The sequence below is a fragment of the Gasterosteus aculeatus genome, chromosome 2 (genome assembly GCF_964276395.1).
Source record: "Gasterosteus aculeatus chromosome 2, fGasAcu3.hap1.1, whole genome shotgun sequence".
Lineage (NCBI taxonomy): Eukaryota > Metazoa > Chordata > Actinopteri > Perciformes > Gasterosteidae > Gasterosteus > Gasterosteus aculeatus.
The window spans coordinates 11,614,913-11,630,723 of NC_135689.1; the positions used below are offsets into that span (position 1 = coordinate 11,614,913).

At 42.4% G+C, this 15,811-nt stretch overlaps 1 protein-coding gene across 2 annotated transcripts in view; it reads left to right on the forward strand.

The window, feature by feature from the left end:
• The window catches only part of cpne5a (copine Va), a 52,350-nt gene that overhangs the window by 20,805 nt on the left and 15,734 nt on the right, over positions 1-15,811 (forward strand). For both annotated transcript variants that reach the window (XM_040193377.2, XM_040193378.2), the window contains 7 exons: positions 4,942-5,005; positions 7,625-7,728; positions 7,969-8,073; positions 9,684-9,725; positions 9,987-10,062; positions 12,363-12,416; positions 12,778-12,839. In XM_040193377.2, coding sequence (XP_040049311.1) covers positions 4,942-5,005; positions 7,625-7,728; positions 7,969-8,073; positions 9,684-9,725; positions 9,987-10,062; positions 12,363-12,416; positions 12,778-12,839 — 507 coding nt within the window. The remainder of the gene's footprint in view (positions 1-4,941; positions 5,006-7,624; positions 7,729-7,968; positions 8,074-9,683; positions 9,726-9,986; positions 10,063-12,362; positions 12,417-12,777; positions 12,840-15,811) is intronic.

Consider the following 15,811-nt stretch of genomic DNA (forward strand, 5'->3'; position numbering starts at 1 on the left):
GCAGCGATGGCTTTCAGAGACTGACTTCCGAGACTCAGTCCTTTTTAAAGTTAAGTTAATGTTGTGTGACTTATTTGAGGCTACACGGCGGTAAAAAAAATAACTGCAGATTTAAATAATGAGTGGGAGTGAGTTCATTTTTTGGTGCAACTAAAATTCCTGAATTATGTACTCTTCATACTGCATGGATATTTTTCTTTGCGTATTTAGCCTAATGATTTCTTGTTTCACTGGGAGGTGAAGTGTTTTAGATGTTTTACAGCGTTCAGCATCTTCTGCCTTGGGACATTACACACAATTAGAGCTTTTTGCTGCTTCGCTAAATGCCAATTTGGCCTCCAAATGTGAAAACTAACAAGTATCCGTCCCTCCTCACTAATGTGTGATTCTGCTTATTGAGGAAAAACCCAGCCGTGCTCGTTCTCAGAAAAGAACCCTTTTTGCCCGGCAAAACAATCATGTACATTATAACATTCTGCTTTCACTCAAAGCGAATGACTCACTTCTCAGCACAACAAGCTGCACTGCTCTGTTTCTGACTTGGAGGACTGTGGCGTCACAAAAATTCTAAGCAACCTTTTGTTTTCAATGAAAAGAGACAGGTCCTTTTATAGCGGTGTGGATCACCTTTTTCTTCAGACTCATGATGGAGGCCTCAAGTTTAAGAGCAGAGGAGTTTTTTCCTTCTGATGAGCCCACCTGATTTCCAGCAGTTTTAATCTCTGTCCCGTCTGACGGAAAAGGTACCCGAAGAGCCTCTGAACGAGCGCTCGGCTGCCTTAGTTTAACACCCCCTCGTTAGTAATCTATTAAACAGCCGAAAGCGATCTGTCGCCGAGCAGATTGCAATATAAAGTCAGCACTCAGCGGCACGGAGGAGAACAAGGATTCCAATACTTACGTACGGAGCTCCGGGAGAGGAGGTGAGAAAAGACGCGGCCGGATGTGGGAGTCAAGAATTATCTGTGAGTTGATATGAAATATGAAACACTAATTACCTCAAATAACGAGATGATTTTGATTGATTGAGGTTGTGATGGTGCTCACAATGCACCCGTGGGATTCCTGGAGTAGACGATCGGTTACACGACGACAACAAAAAAAAAAAAAGAGATGGCATGTTGACAATGTGGTTACGTGCCTTATACCTTGTTTCCACTGTTTAAAAAAAGCAGACACATTCTTTACTCGTAGCTGTTCGGTACGTCCTTCCGACACGTTTTGGCCCTTTTTATCTGCTTGGTACTCATTCTAACAAAGGTGCATATAGTTTAGCACAGGTTGCCCGTGGCTACCTGAACACAAACACCAGCTCCTCCTGCAGCAGTAGGAGGCAATTATTCTGTTCCTCTCTTAGAACTACAGTTGTCCTTTTAAATTAGCCGGTGCACTTCTCATCCTCTTTATTAATCCCGGTGAGGTGAGGGATTATGGATACTTATCGGTGTATTGAGATCAAAGGGGGGGGATTAGGGGAATAATCCCATTTGAACCCATGTAGACTTTTGGCAACCTTGTCTAATTCTATTCAACTATGATCTGCCAACTGCACCAAACGTTTACGGTGGCACAGAGTCACATATTATCTGTCTTCCTTCCACCTCTTTTGGTCTCAAACCAGTTGGATTCGTTCAGTTACCCTTATCAAGCACAAAGATTCACCCTGATTCTGTAATCAAGGCAATCACGCTGAAATCATTTTTCATGCAGACGAATTATCCTGTTTCTTGTCTTTTGACACTTACCAAAATAATATTTTTTTATTTGCTGGCCCGTCGGGGGGAAATTGCAAAGTATCAATCTTCTTAGCATAATGACACTGCAGTCATTTTGTCTAGAAGGAAAATATGTAGAAGAGATCCCCCCCTGCAACAGCGGCAGTGTGAAGAAATCATTTTCTTCTTCTTGGGCTCTCACTCATTTTGTTGGGCAGATAACCGCCCCCCACTCCCATATGTACGACACGTCGCTGCGTTAGTTAAATACCAAGCCCATTCCTCATCCTAATGACCTAACGTGAACTGCATCAACAATTGCTTCCTTGTCTCTCTTCAGACTTTAATCTCACCAACCTCCACCCAGCCCACCTCCGCACCGATAGGTAATGGGGAATACAGAAATTGTGAATCCCCCAAATCATGACAGCAACTGTATCTAGATGGGAAATTATAGAGGGCATAAATTAAAGCAGGATATCCATATTCTAATATGTCATGTGCAGTGATCCTTGATAGAATACTTGATTCAAATATGTTTTAGCAGAGGAAAAGAGCCAATATCAGACACTTTAGGCAAATAATTGTAGTGATGATGAAATATGCTGCTTGATCTCTTCCCATTCAGGGGATCTGGCAAAACAGCTCCTTGTTTCCCGGGGAGCTTTCTCTCTGTGCAAAGGAGGCAACTCTGGTACATGGCAGTGTTTCAATTCTGTCTCTACTTGTTCTTTCTCAGGCTTTGTCTGATCCTCTGGGTTTCTGTTGAATAGACGGGGCAGCAGAGGACGCATCCGGCCTCGCTAACAGTATGCTAATTTGACTACTGTATAAATATTAGACCCAACGAGATATTCAGGCAACGCACGTGCACGTCGCCGGGTGGCGTTTGGATGAACATATGGCAAGATGTCTGTTGAGTCCCAATGGGAGCCTTTAAGTGACTGTGTTAGTTAATGAGAGCTGTGGATGGTGTTCGGTATAATGGCACATTAGAATGCGGTTAGTGCAGTCACTGCTCACCTGCAGTCCCCAGAAGCCTTATGGCCTTTTTATTCCATTAATCATTCACTGGAAGCACCGGCGCCATGGACGATAAAAAGCTTCTGCGAACGAGAACACCTTATTAAAAAAACGGTCAGCTCTTCACACTCTGAATTCAGATGTTTGTTGTAATTTGAATAGTTAAATGTTTGAGCAGCGCAGAATCAGTGGAGACAAAAGAAACATTTACAACTGATTTAACTACTGTCGGTTCCTCACAGCAGTCGGACCGATGGGCTTGTTCACATGCACAGTACGGCCAGTAAGGAGTAAGGAGGGAAGCAGCAGCCGCTGCAAATTTCACACAATTTCATCATCAACACGCTTTCCCACCGCGGAACCATCCGTGAATGAGCACATGAGCGAATGAGTGCTCATGATACAGGACACTTCCTATCATCAGAAGTCACATTTCATTGCAGAAGCTGGTACAAATGGCAGGAAAACGATCAGTTTCTGCAATAACAACAAACTCTTATGCCACAGGAATTATATTTATCCATTCAGTGCTTCTCTTCAGGGATAATAGGCACTGTCAGAGGAAATGCAGCCCTCACGAACGCCTAATTTAAAACGAGCATTGCCCTTTACCTGCTCTCGTCTCAGCAGCAGAGATTAGATCGGGGTGGTGCGTCCGGAGCTGGTATTTTACAAAATTACTAGATCTCATTTCAATCAAGAGTATAAGTCATTATAGTGACCCGAGAGTGATAAACTTAACCTGACTGTGTAGGGTTTATTGACCCTTTGTAGCATCATGAATTACACGGTAGCGACTCGAAGCTGAATTCGATTCAAGGGTATTTTATTTACCTTGAAATTAGTAGTCTCGGAGCTTTGGGATGACGCCTCCCTGCCCTCTTAAAGGGTGATGGGTTTGTTTTACAAATTTTCCTCATTAAAGGGCGACACTATCGAAGTTTTCTTGCACACACTCCGGCTGGTGAACAGAATTTCCAATCCGATGCCTTTGGTCAGTAGATTTATATTAATGTTGATCCAAGTGGATACTGGAAGGGCTAATGTTGCGTTTATGGAGTATTAAAATGTGTGTACTGTATTAAGGGCTTTGGCCAATACATGTAAGTGTGCAAAATTAAGCTTTCAAATGATGCTGTACATCTCCTGGTATACGCTTTACTGTTTGTCCAACCATCGCAGGTTTGAGCTACTGCAGGCTTCTGCTGCTCTAGTCGTATTTTGCCTCGCATTTAGCGGGGTGGAATCCAGTATAACTGGCAGTCAGATTAACTGTCATAGCTTAATGAGGATTTGCAGCAGGTCTGACCTTCTAATGATTGCTCTCCAGCTACAGCCGCAGCAGGACTCCCTTGTAAGTTCCTTCTTTTCCGGAAAGATGACAGGAATGTCAGCAGCTGGAGTGATTTGGTGTGATGGGAAAGTTGATATGCCGTCTGGCTCTGTATTGAGGGGAATGGGCTCTTCCTTCACTGGATGCAGAGAGTTGAAAATCAAAAAACTTTGTACAAACTGTGGTGCTACTAAGTCTGTATTTTGTTAGCCACATTGGGCTGTTGAGCTACTGAAGAGGGGAAGCATTGAAATGCAGACACACAGGGACCACTCTATTGCTACGATACATCTCCATCATCTGCTGGAGCGGAATAAGTGGTAAATAACTGCAGGCTGCGGAGCTTTAAACTCTCAGTCTGATGCTGGCAAAGACGGATGAGAGGACTCATGTTCAATGCTGTTTGATTACAAAGGGGAAACAAAATAATATTTTATATAATTTAAGCAGCAAATGTATGTAAAAATACACCTGTTTAGTCATTACATCAATTGAAAGTTATGACTGTATAAATAGCTTAATGGTGATAAGCTTTTCTAATAATTATTTATATTTAGGTTTCTGGTATACTCTCTGGGGCAAATATAATCCCTGATTTACTATCTTTCAGAAGATAACTGAATTTATCAAAAAAAGGTTAATGCTGGAGCCAAAATAGCTTTGCAATCCCTCTACTATCCATTATTCCTCAATCTCCCCCGCCATCACACGCAGAGATCATACAACAGAGATCATAGGGGGTGTCGGCACTTTACTACCTTGGAATTGCAGAAATCCTCACGGGGCCTTTGATCTCCAAACAAGGCAGGGACGGGGATGTTTGAGTGGATCTTGTTTGTAAAAGTGAATGAGTTCTATTGGTTTTCACAGCGGCATTCCTGGGAAGAAATGCGGGACCATCATCTTGTCTGCTGAGGAGCTGGGAAACTGCAGAGTAAGTTTTGATTATTTTAACCCCTACATTTTGTCATTTGCTCACAACGTGGGTTTCATAATAAATTTTTTGCAATGTTCACTAAACTAATTTGAATTGGGACTCTTAATATGGCACAATAAAGGGCAATCGAACGTATTGAAATAGTTTGGGACACTCTGTTGGTAAATGTCGTATTGTGTCCCCTAATGCATATACTGAGCGGAGCGGCTGGTGTAATGACCTTTACGTCAGCTGGATGTATTGTGCCATAACAGCCCCCATTAAACTAGCAGAATACGCCGTGTCTTTCTTCATGTTTTTTCAAATGGAAATTGTATACTTAGTGAACGGGCTTTGAGTTTGAATGCGTATTTAATGAGCTTGCTTATATTCCCCTCGCTCAAGCAGACGTTTCCTTCGATGTGTGTTGTGGTAATAAACGGTGTCCGATAATATATACTACTGGCTTTCTCTCTGCACTGCTAAATGAAAAAATTGATATCAATATTCTGCTGCCGGGGAGAGTATCAAGACTTATTAGCCAGAACAACTGGGCTCCATCGGAGGCTCTAAACAGGCCTTTGAGCAGCAACTACTGTGTGGATGGTTGATGATATCCTGATGCTTGTAGTCATCCACTGGTTTAAAGGCTTGTAACTTCCAGTCATACATGTCGAGTACAACGCTACAATCTAGTTTCACAGCTATTGTGCTTGACTTTGAAGAAGATTTATAAATACTTCCTGATAAATACACAGCCCTCCCCACCCGATTAGAGCAAGACAGATAAGCCATGCTTCTAATAAAACTGCCATCTACATCACTCGTTTGCTTCTTGCTGGATTGGAGCGAGCACAGTCATTGAGGGGCTGGTGTGAGTCACCAGGTGGATCCGCAATGACAGAAGTTAGCATAATCACTGCAAAGCCCCACTTCACTTGTTTTGTAACAAAAATTGTGATAACTGGTAAGAATTACCATTTCCTTTGTACCAGACTCCAATAAATACAACCAGAGTTGACATGTCACCCCATGTTTACACAGAATCTGACCTTGAATGGAACAACCTCATGTTTGAGTAAATAACAGAGAACTGAAAGAACACACTTACTGTAATTGAATAAACTAAAGACCCGGCTGTGAGAACAAGTCCCACACCTGTGCAATACAGCAGCTTGGAATCGCAACAATCCATCTGGATAGTGTTTATTCTATAATTCACGTGTGAGCAATAAATAGCGGCAGCTGAGCTGCTGCCGTGCCTGAGGGAAACATTTCCACTCTTGTTTGGAGAAACTAAAACCAGCACAGTGGGAATCAACTGGGGAAGTTCTGCAGGCATGGTTAACCTGTCTGGATCTCACCTCCGTGGTGGGTTTGCCAGGTGTCATTAGAGAAGGCAGTAGCCTCTGCGTGGTTCAAAGGCTTCCTCTTGGCTAGTTCATATTTAGATGTAGTTCTGTGTCTTTCTCACAAGTTTATTCATAGTTCAGTATTTATTCGGTTGTGCTCAGATGAACCATCCGTTCCTAAACTCACCAATAAGCCCAATTACCAGTAACTGTTTGGATTGTATGATGTATTTGCTTAAGGAAGTACTATTTAGTTCATCACTTCCACTTTTTCATTCCATCTTCATTTTTTTGTGCACATCTCAAACTGATCCTTTGGACTTTCCCTGCTAGTCCGACTCTGAGTGACAGCATGCGTTGCTCTAACACTGCAAAGCAGGATACCGACTGCACTCAGTATTCCCCTGCTGCTCTTGAACCTCACTCGCTGAAAATAATATATATTTTTTTTCACACTTAATGAGAGAACACTGTAAGGGACTAAAGTGGGTATGTGTTCTTATTGCCCTGAACGTGTGATCGCAAAGGCCATATTAGAGTGAAGAGGAAAAGTTATGGGATGCCTCTATTTTTAAGGGTTTGGATGACATAAGCAAACTTCAAATCCACCAAACAAGCCACAATGGGAACATACTGGATTAAATGTTCTTGAGAAAATCCACTCTGCTGATGAGCTTGACTTTCAGCACTCTGGAGGACTGTGTGCGCATCAGGGATACCAAGAGGAAAATATATTCTCCAACTACAAAGTGTAGAATTGCTTTATTCAGTCGCCACTGCCTGTTTCATTCAGCTTTTTACTTTATTTTTGTCCTGACATTAACACAGCATTGCTTAGGAACATTAATTGGGATCAGAGTAATTATTCCAGCACAATTTTAGCCCACCACCCTCCACACACACACATACACACACACACACATATTTTTAAAATCCATCCAGCCTCTGTATTGTCTCTCATACTGGTTCTATGATTAAATGCTGCACAACAAATTCAATTTGAGACCATTTACCCCGTTCACTGTTGTTCTGCAGGACCAGCGTTATAAATAATGATAATGAATGAATGCATTTGCAGAATATAACTGTTTTGGAAATTAGCACCCATTGGCTGGTTTCACTCTGCTCAGGACACAATTCAGTAAGCAATTTGCTTTTGTTTAGTGCTTCAGTGCTTTTACATCTTGGCACACAGGATATGTAAACAAAAGCATGGATTTGCAATTTAATTTACGTTTTTTTCTTTTCATTTCACTGACTTTCTGTTATTTTCCTTTGTCTGTAGGATTATGCCACCATGCAATTCTCTGCCAACAAACTAGATAAAAAGGACTTCTTCGGAAAGTCGGACCCCTTCATGGTCTTCTACAGAAGCAACGAGGATGGCACGTGAGTTGGTCTCCAGCCGCTGCATCTCAGTGGCTATTCCATTTCAGCCTATCAAAGACAGGTGGGATCAAAGAGGAGGTGAACCAAACAATTAAAATTCCTTGAGCTCAGCGGCATCGAGATATATTCACGCCGGCACGCTCACGGAGCAAAGCGTAGCGGGAAGATTGTATCTCTGTTTTTGTTATCATAGAGATTCTTCTTTGAGGATTTTAAACCCCTGTCGATCTGCGTCTCCAGGTTCACCATCTGCCACAAGACTGAAGTGGTGAAGAACACGCTGAACCCTGTGTGGCAGCCCTTCTCCATCCCGGTTAGAGGGCTCTGCAACGGAGACTACGACAGGTGAGACGAGGATGTGCAACAAAGGGTTCTGCAAGCTTAACACATGCGGGACTGTGTGACTTTCCGGTGGAAATCAAAGCCGTGGAGCGTCTCAGAATGCTGTGCAGCTCTGTTGAGAATGTTTTTTGCGTGTCAAATTTAGACTATTCATTTTATACCAATGTTTTATCTGCTTTATTGTATCTGCCACACAAAGAGAAAAATATTTCCGCCGTCAAGTTTTTGATTTGCTGCTCTAGTGGCGTTTCCTATCTTATCTGCATCTCTTCAGAGCAAAAGGCCCCATTGGATACCCGGGGAGCTGGAGTTTTGGCAGGAAAATACAATATAGGAGACAGAGAGAGAGAGAGAGAGAGTTAAAAGTCTCTGTACTCGTCGTTGTTCTATGGATGACTCGTGGCTAAAACAGCAGCGCGGCCCCTGCTTTTCTGAGCGAGCATAAGCATTAGAGTGTGCAGACGCGGACAGCCATTAGAGTGTGTAGAAGTTGTCAGAGACCATGTCAAACCTCGCCCCCTCCATCCGGCTGGGTGTCGAGTGAGGTTCTTCCCCTTTCGATCCTGCCTCCCCGCACCTACCAGGAGACACTAATTGGGTCAGACAGATGGAATGGAAGCATGAAAGAAGCCTGATTCCCTTTGAGGTATATCTTGAGCGAATTAGGGGTCTCCCTGACATTTCCTGTGAAACAGCTGCAGTTTGCCTTTTTGACATAACAGAAACGGGGGGGGCAGGATGCTCGGGGGACGGGTCAAACAAACACAGGATTTTGGCTCAGGAGAGCGCTGTTCGTGTCTGAAAGTGACTGCTGCGAGCGATGCGGAGGCAATTCCTCAATCATAGACTCTGAGTTCTGTACATAACTCAATTAAAGTGGGAAAACGACTGGTTTTGTCTCAGAATCGGGTTAAAATGTTAATGTCTAATCTCTCTCTGCACTAAATGGATTGTATACGTTTGCTATAGGAGGGGAACACATTGAGTGCAGATGGAATAAGTTTACGTCAGGATAACAAGGCAGAGCCCTCCAGCAGCGTGCCTCCTCCTGGACTCGCACAAACATGATTGACAGTTGCTTGTGGGGGAGCCACTGATCTTTCCATCAGATATAGAATAAAAGAGGAAGCAATTTCTTCTCTCTGATGTGAATTATCTCAGCCTCACTTATTTGGATTCTTTCCTTGCAACCTATTTCAGGAACTTGCAAAATATTCTCCCTCCCAAAAGGTTAGTTTTCTATCTTTGGCGCGTGCAGGGAAATGATTTACTGCAACTCAAATGCTTTCTTCTGTGAGAAACACGAACTAACTACAACAACAATGATTAAACCCTTGATTTCGGTTCAGTACTCTGCTCTGAAAAGGTTTTTTAATGCAAGATTGACAAATATCATGCGTTGAGTTGCTATTGGTCTTAGTCTAACTTAAATTATTTGTTATTAGCTGATGTATATAAAATGTGTTTTCCAACACAAAGCAGGCTCTTTCTATTCATTTAATTAAGCAACAATTACTGAGCTTGATATAACTTTCTCTGCACATCGTTTCAAAGTGGTTCCCATGCTGCATAAATGCTTTCAACAGGTTTTCCTCTTTGGATGTCTTTCACAGGACAATTAAAGTGGAGGTGTATGACTGGGACAGAGACGGGAGGTAATGGATGGACACAGACAGCAGTTACAGTACAATGATAAATCATGTAGTTTAAACACTTCTCCACATATCTTGCCCACTTCTATTTTAACTCCCCCACGAGATGCATTTTCATCACATTATTGTCTTCTTAAGTTCTTTTTCATTAACAATCAACGTTATAATTCCCGCTGTGCGTCACTCGTTCTTCTTCCTCTCAGAGTGGTTCCCTCTGCATCTGAATCAACGTTGTATCATTCAGGTTTTGTCCCTTTTCTCCAGCCACGATTTCATCGGTGAATTCACCACCAGATATAAAGACCTATGTCGAGGCCTGAACCAGATCAACGTATACGAGGTGAGTCGATACTGACAGTGTGAATAGCGGACTCCCCCCCCTCTAATCACAGGACGGGGTCCAGATCATAACATTGACCTAAATTCTGTGTGATACTTATGACGTTCCTCTTTCGTCTCTCTTCAAAACTGCCTCAAAGTAGAATACAATACTGAAGTGAAGCTCAGGTGTGAGCTAAAACACACAAGCTCCACCTCTTGGAACAACCGTCTTAATTCAACCGCAAAGCATTGCGCCCGTCTAGCTGGCGAGGTTCTGGTTGAATGACTGGCCTGTGGTTGTTTGAGTCAGGGCTGTTTGAACAGCCGCGTCTCTCCTCGCCCTGCACCGTATTTAGCAGTCTGAGAGGTTAAGTGATGCAGCTGACCAGATGAGGAAGAGTGAATTCAACTGAACCGTGCTGCTGATTAGAGTTTTTTCGGGTTGTCCCTGGAGGGTAAGAGAGGGTATTTCTGTTGGGCGCTCGGGGACTCCTTTTGGTCCCTGCTCATTAAAACACTTGCCATGTTACATTAGACTATGAATAAGTCATGGAGGGGGCTTAAGGAAGGAGCAGTCATTGAAAAGAGGATGAGAGAAGAAGAGGGTGGAGGGCCGACGGGGAGGTGTGAACCTGAACGACGGCGAGAGATCAGTCAGTGTCACGCAGAGTTGCCCGTTCACACGGCCGATAGGGCCGAAGGTGCATCCATTACCCTTCACCACACCTCGCTTCTAATTAGAAAATGAGATGCAGCCGAGTCCTGATGAACTCTTTGCCGGGACACTGCACTTCCATCAATTTCAAGATGTGGTAAAAAAAAAAAAACACAAAGCCACCACATGACTGTTGACATAATACATCGAATAGGTCCCTTGCCACAGATTCCGGTGTACTTAACCCGGCACGAACCTCTCAACCTGACACGTGGACGTCGGCTCTGTGATTTGGGGTGACAGCGGGCTAATGCCGACAGGGGTTGGTGTAATTGAGGGTGATGTGTGTGTGACATATAGTGAGCCTGGCGGGTGACGAATGCGGTGCTGGAAAGCCTCGTCTGCGTCGGAAAGAGTCGAGGAGAAGCATCAGAAGCCAGCGAGGCGTTGCGGAGGAGAGCGGGACAGCGGGATAGCTTTTAGTTCTTTGTGCAGCGCTGTTTGCTGCGGTTTGGTGCTTCGTGTCTGTGTGCGGACCCGTAGAATGAGCACTAGACATTTACACTGCCGTGGCTCATTGATGCACAGGTTCCTGTTACGATGCTCCAAAAGTAACATTGATGAAATAGAATTAAATAGAAACTAAACGTACACTCAAACGCTCAAACTACTAACTAACAGCTGGGTAAGAATACTCCAATTTGACAAAAACTGCAGAAACTCTGATAGAAATGCCGTTGAACTTTTTCTTAATTTTCGTTAGTCCCGAAGCCTACTTGTTCATTAGCACACACCCGCTTAATAATAATAATAATAAGAGCTGCTGCTCAGCGAGCTCACCCAGTAACTTCTGCACAAACACTAACCCAGTTTTCTGTTCTATAAAATCAAGAGAGCTTGTAACAGACGTAGAAAACAGCCGACCCCCACGTCAGCCTGGGAGTATCGGCGGGCTTGTGGCTCGCTTCACTTAGTGGTTCAAACATCATTAACAAAAAGTTTGCCGATCCGGCGACGGGTCAGGCCAGGCTCTCGGGGTTGGATCACTGTTTGATTTGCTTTGTTGGCTGAGTTTGAGCTGGCGGCTTACAGAAGATCAGTGCTCTGAGCCCCCGGAGGTGGGGAGGACAAAACAAAAAAAAAGGAAGTTGTTTTCTCATTTCCGCCACTTTGAATTCGATCCAATCAGTCAAACGTTCTCTCTCCTGTTTCCTGTGTATTGGACTCAACAGGGACTCAAATTCTTGCCGTATCTTACACATTTTACTTTTTAACGTAAGGGGTACTGCAATCGCTCATAACTGGCTTTTCTTGCTTTCCACTCTGTTAGTTTGTTTCCCTGGGTTACATATTATTACTATTTATCACAGGGTTTTGGTTAGGATTGATACGTCTCCCACCATCCTCAAGCTTGGTAATCTGCATGTAAAATGTGCTGCACAGTCTAGCTGCTTATAAAAACAACCCTGAATTATCTGCAGCTGGCTCCGGGCGTGATCAATGCTGTCTCATTCCCACCTACTACAGTTATTGGATTCTGTCCCTGTGCTCCATTACCCTTAAAGACATAGAACAATGTTTGTATTACATGCCCGAGGGGGGATAACAATAATTATTCTGCACATTTTCACCACCCTTCCCTTCCTACTCTACCATCATAACAGGTGGTGAATGCCAAGAAGAAAGTAAAGAAAAAGAGATACATCAACTCTGGGACGGTGAGCTACTGGTTTTCCCAAAAAGATGTGTGAGGCGTTTCAGTTGAATGTTTTCGTTCCATTCCCAGTGAAGATGGATGTTTTTAGACGAGCTGGAGCTTTTGTTTCCGTCTGCTCTCTCCGTAATTAAAATCTGTGGGTAGTTTTCCATCACACTGATCATCCATCATTGCACGGCCGCACTGACGGTCTCTCAGTGGTTGTAATGCTAATATGCTGCCCAAGCGTCAAAGTCATTCACCGTGGATAAGTCATTTTTTGGGTGGTTAGCCCGGAGGTCAGTGTTAATGTCTAGATTGGTAGATTTAGCTTTCCTAAATTACTACACATGAGGTAATTATTTGGACCTTTTTTTTCACAGGTGTCCTTGTTGTCGTGCAGCGTGGAGTCAGAGCACACCTTCCTGGATTACATCAAAGGAGGGTGAGTAATGTGTGTCTGATAATGATGTTACTATTCATGTGCATGCGCAATATTTTAATGCATTACCTTTGTGCCGGGCTCCAGGGGCATTAACACGGAAAGTTTCTCTATCTTGCTTGTTGTTTATTCACTTGGATGTTTGAGCTTCACCGTGCGGAATGTTGTTTGTCCATATTTAGACATGAAAAGTGGGTTTTCACATTAATCTACTGAAAAGGGGGAAAGTTTCACATGTACGAGCCTTCACAACCAAGCCAATCATGGTTCAGTATGTAACTTAAGGCAAAGGTTTCTTCTGCAAACATACAGAGAATTATCTTCTCAGGTAAGATATCTGGTTTTCAGTATAGTTACATAAAAATGAAAGGAAAAAGGAAAAAACATATCATGCACACAAACTATGTCGTATTGGAGTTATAAGTAATGAGTCTCCGACTTGCTCTAAAGTATATCATGAGGCGCTTAATAAAACAGAAGCTTCACATTGGCCAAACAAATTCAATCAAATAAACTACATATTGAATGAATTTTATGTTCTCGTGGAAAAGTATTCTAATCCTCATTAGACAGAAGCTGTGATCATGCCAACATCTTCATGATGTGAAGCTTTTATCATGGGAATCTGTCCTATTGATTCCGTGAGATGCCATTAACCATCCCAGTGTGATGATGGCTGATTCCATTCTGAAATCTATTACATCGTCTGCTGCTCCACCATCAGCTTTGATGAACTGTATACCTGGAGGCAAAGAAATAAAAGAAATACAAGTTGAGTATTCTTTCACTAGTATCATCGACTGATCATCAAATACGGTTGTTCACTTTTTCAATCAATCCATGTATTATATTGTTTGTAAAAATATCCTCATGTTGTTGTATTTAGACTTTGTCTTAAAGGAGAAAGATAGAATCCCGCCTCCCCCACCTGATTTTAGCGGATAACATGTTTACACCTGATGCGCTTATGTTCATGCTCTGCTTAAACAACGTAGACTTTTATTCATAAATGATTGTTTATTTGATTACCACATGAAATTGTCAGAATGCGGCTCCTCAGATGAAATGGTCAACTATCAAATTAACAAGTTAAAACACTTTGCTGCGTAAACATGACATCACTCTGACTAATCACAGAAGTCAGGGGGCACATCAGTACTGTAAAACGTAACACAGCAGGCTTAAGAGCATTCTGTGGCTCCCCTGGTTCATCCTCTCTTCAATCCACCCAGATGCTCATCTCATTGCTGGCCCACATTTTTCGGATAATACTGACTGCAGTTAGTGTGAAGTGTAAAGTCTGCCCCCCCCCCCCAAAGGTGACTATGTTGTACATATTCCAAACAGTATTGTCTATGAATAAGAATGAATGCGATGAATTATGGAGACTATCGTTGAGCTTAATTGAAGGCGGACAACCCGTCCCATGCAGGGAGGTTCCTCGGTGGCTGCCCTGGTTTTACGGTTCTGCTGCTGATGGCTGAGTGTCCCAGATCTGTCCCGCTGGCCCTCTCACATGATCACACATAGACAGACTTACATGCATTCAAGGTACCAGTGTGTTCATCCTTTGTTTTACTACCTGTTGGCTTTTGATTTGCTTATTTGTTGGGTCTAAATCACAAATAGCTCGCAAGATTTCCTTGATTCTTCCAGCATTTCAACAAAAGAATAAATTAAGATGAAACTGTTTCGAGCACGCAGAACTTAATACCTTTTATTGGTTACCTGCTCCGTGATTCATGTTTTAAGATGAGAAAATACTAAACAGAAGGCTTGCCTTCTCCAGTCTAATAGTAAACATCGTGTAACTGACGTTCCCCAGAGAAAAGCTTCCAAAAATAGCATTTATTCCACCTTTTCTCCTCCTTGTAATGGTCCTTATAAGTTTAACTACTGAGAGACTTAGTTCTGATGTCATTGGCATATTTTTTACAATTAACGTAAATGTTAAATCCCCACAAAATTGAACTTCCCTGTAGAAGCGTTAATGTGAATACTCTAAACTAAAATTGAACTCTCAACTCAGTCCGAAGCTTGAAACAGCTTTTTACCCGTCATGTTAAATGACTTCACACAAAACTATTCCAGACAGAAGTGAGAGAGCGATTACACCATTAATTAATGTGAACTAGCATGGGGACAGAAGCATTACGTTTAGTGGTACTTCATCATTTTTAGACATTTTGAGATATTAAAAGCTCATCGGGTTTTTTAGTGTAAAAAATTAAATCCCTGAGAAGATATTCTCTCACTTATATTCCTTCTTGAGGAATTGAAAATCATCATGAAACACTGGCTGTGGCCTGTGTGCCTTCATTTGTCTTCGTCTGTGTATTAAAAGTCTCATGCGGAGAAGCAAAGAGGAGAGTTTCCTGGAAACGTCATAAAACATGACAGCTGCGGGGGATTCAGAAATATTACTCATCTCCTGGTGTCTTTGTGCTGTAAGTCACGGCCATCTCGAACATTTATTTTTGATTTATTGATGGAGCCTCTTTTCTTTTTTGTTGTAACACTTTTTTGCCAAATTATCTTCCGAAAGAAGAGAGCAATTAAATCTTGTTTGACTGAGCTGTAAATAAGAAGGATGTCACTATCCTGCATGCAGCAGATCACCTTTACTCATTGTGTTAATGAGATGATCTACACACACAACCGAACTGTAAATTATAATTTCAATGATTCAAAGCTCTCATTCATTATGTGTTAATGAATTCCTCTGTTTATTGACGTTCTCATAGTTAGACAGAATGAAATAAAATATGGGTGATTCAAAGCAGCGAGCTCCAAGGTTGTAAAATGAGATCATAGAAATCGATAAGCGTCCATCAAGAGGTCCTTCAGGACGTCTGTAATGAATATGTACAGAATGTTTGTCCACATAGCATTAACCAGCAGATACAGAACAGAAGTATAAAAAAGTACTAGTAGTAAACAGAGTTTATAAATACACACGTTTCACTGTTACTCAT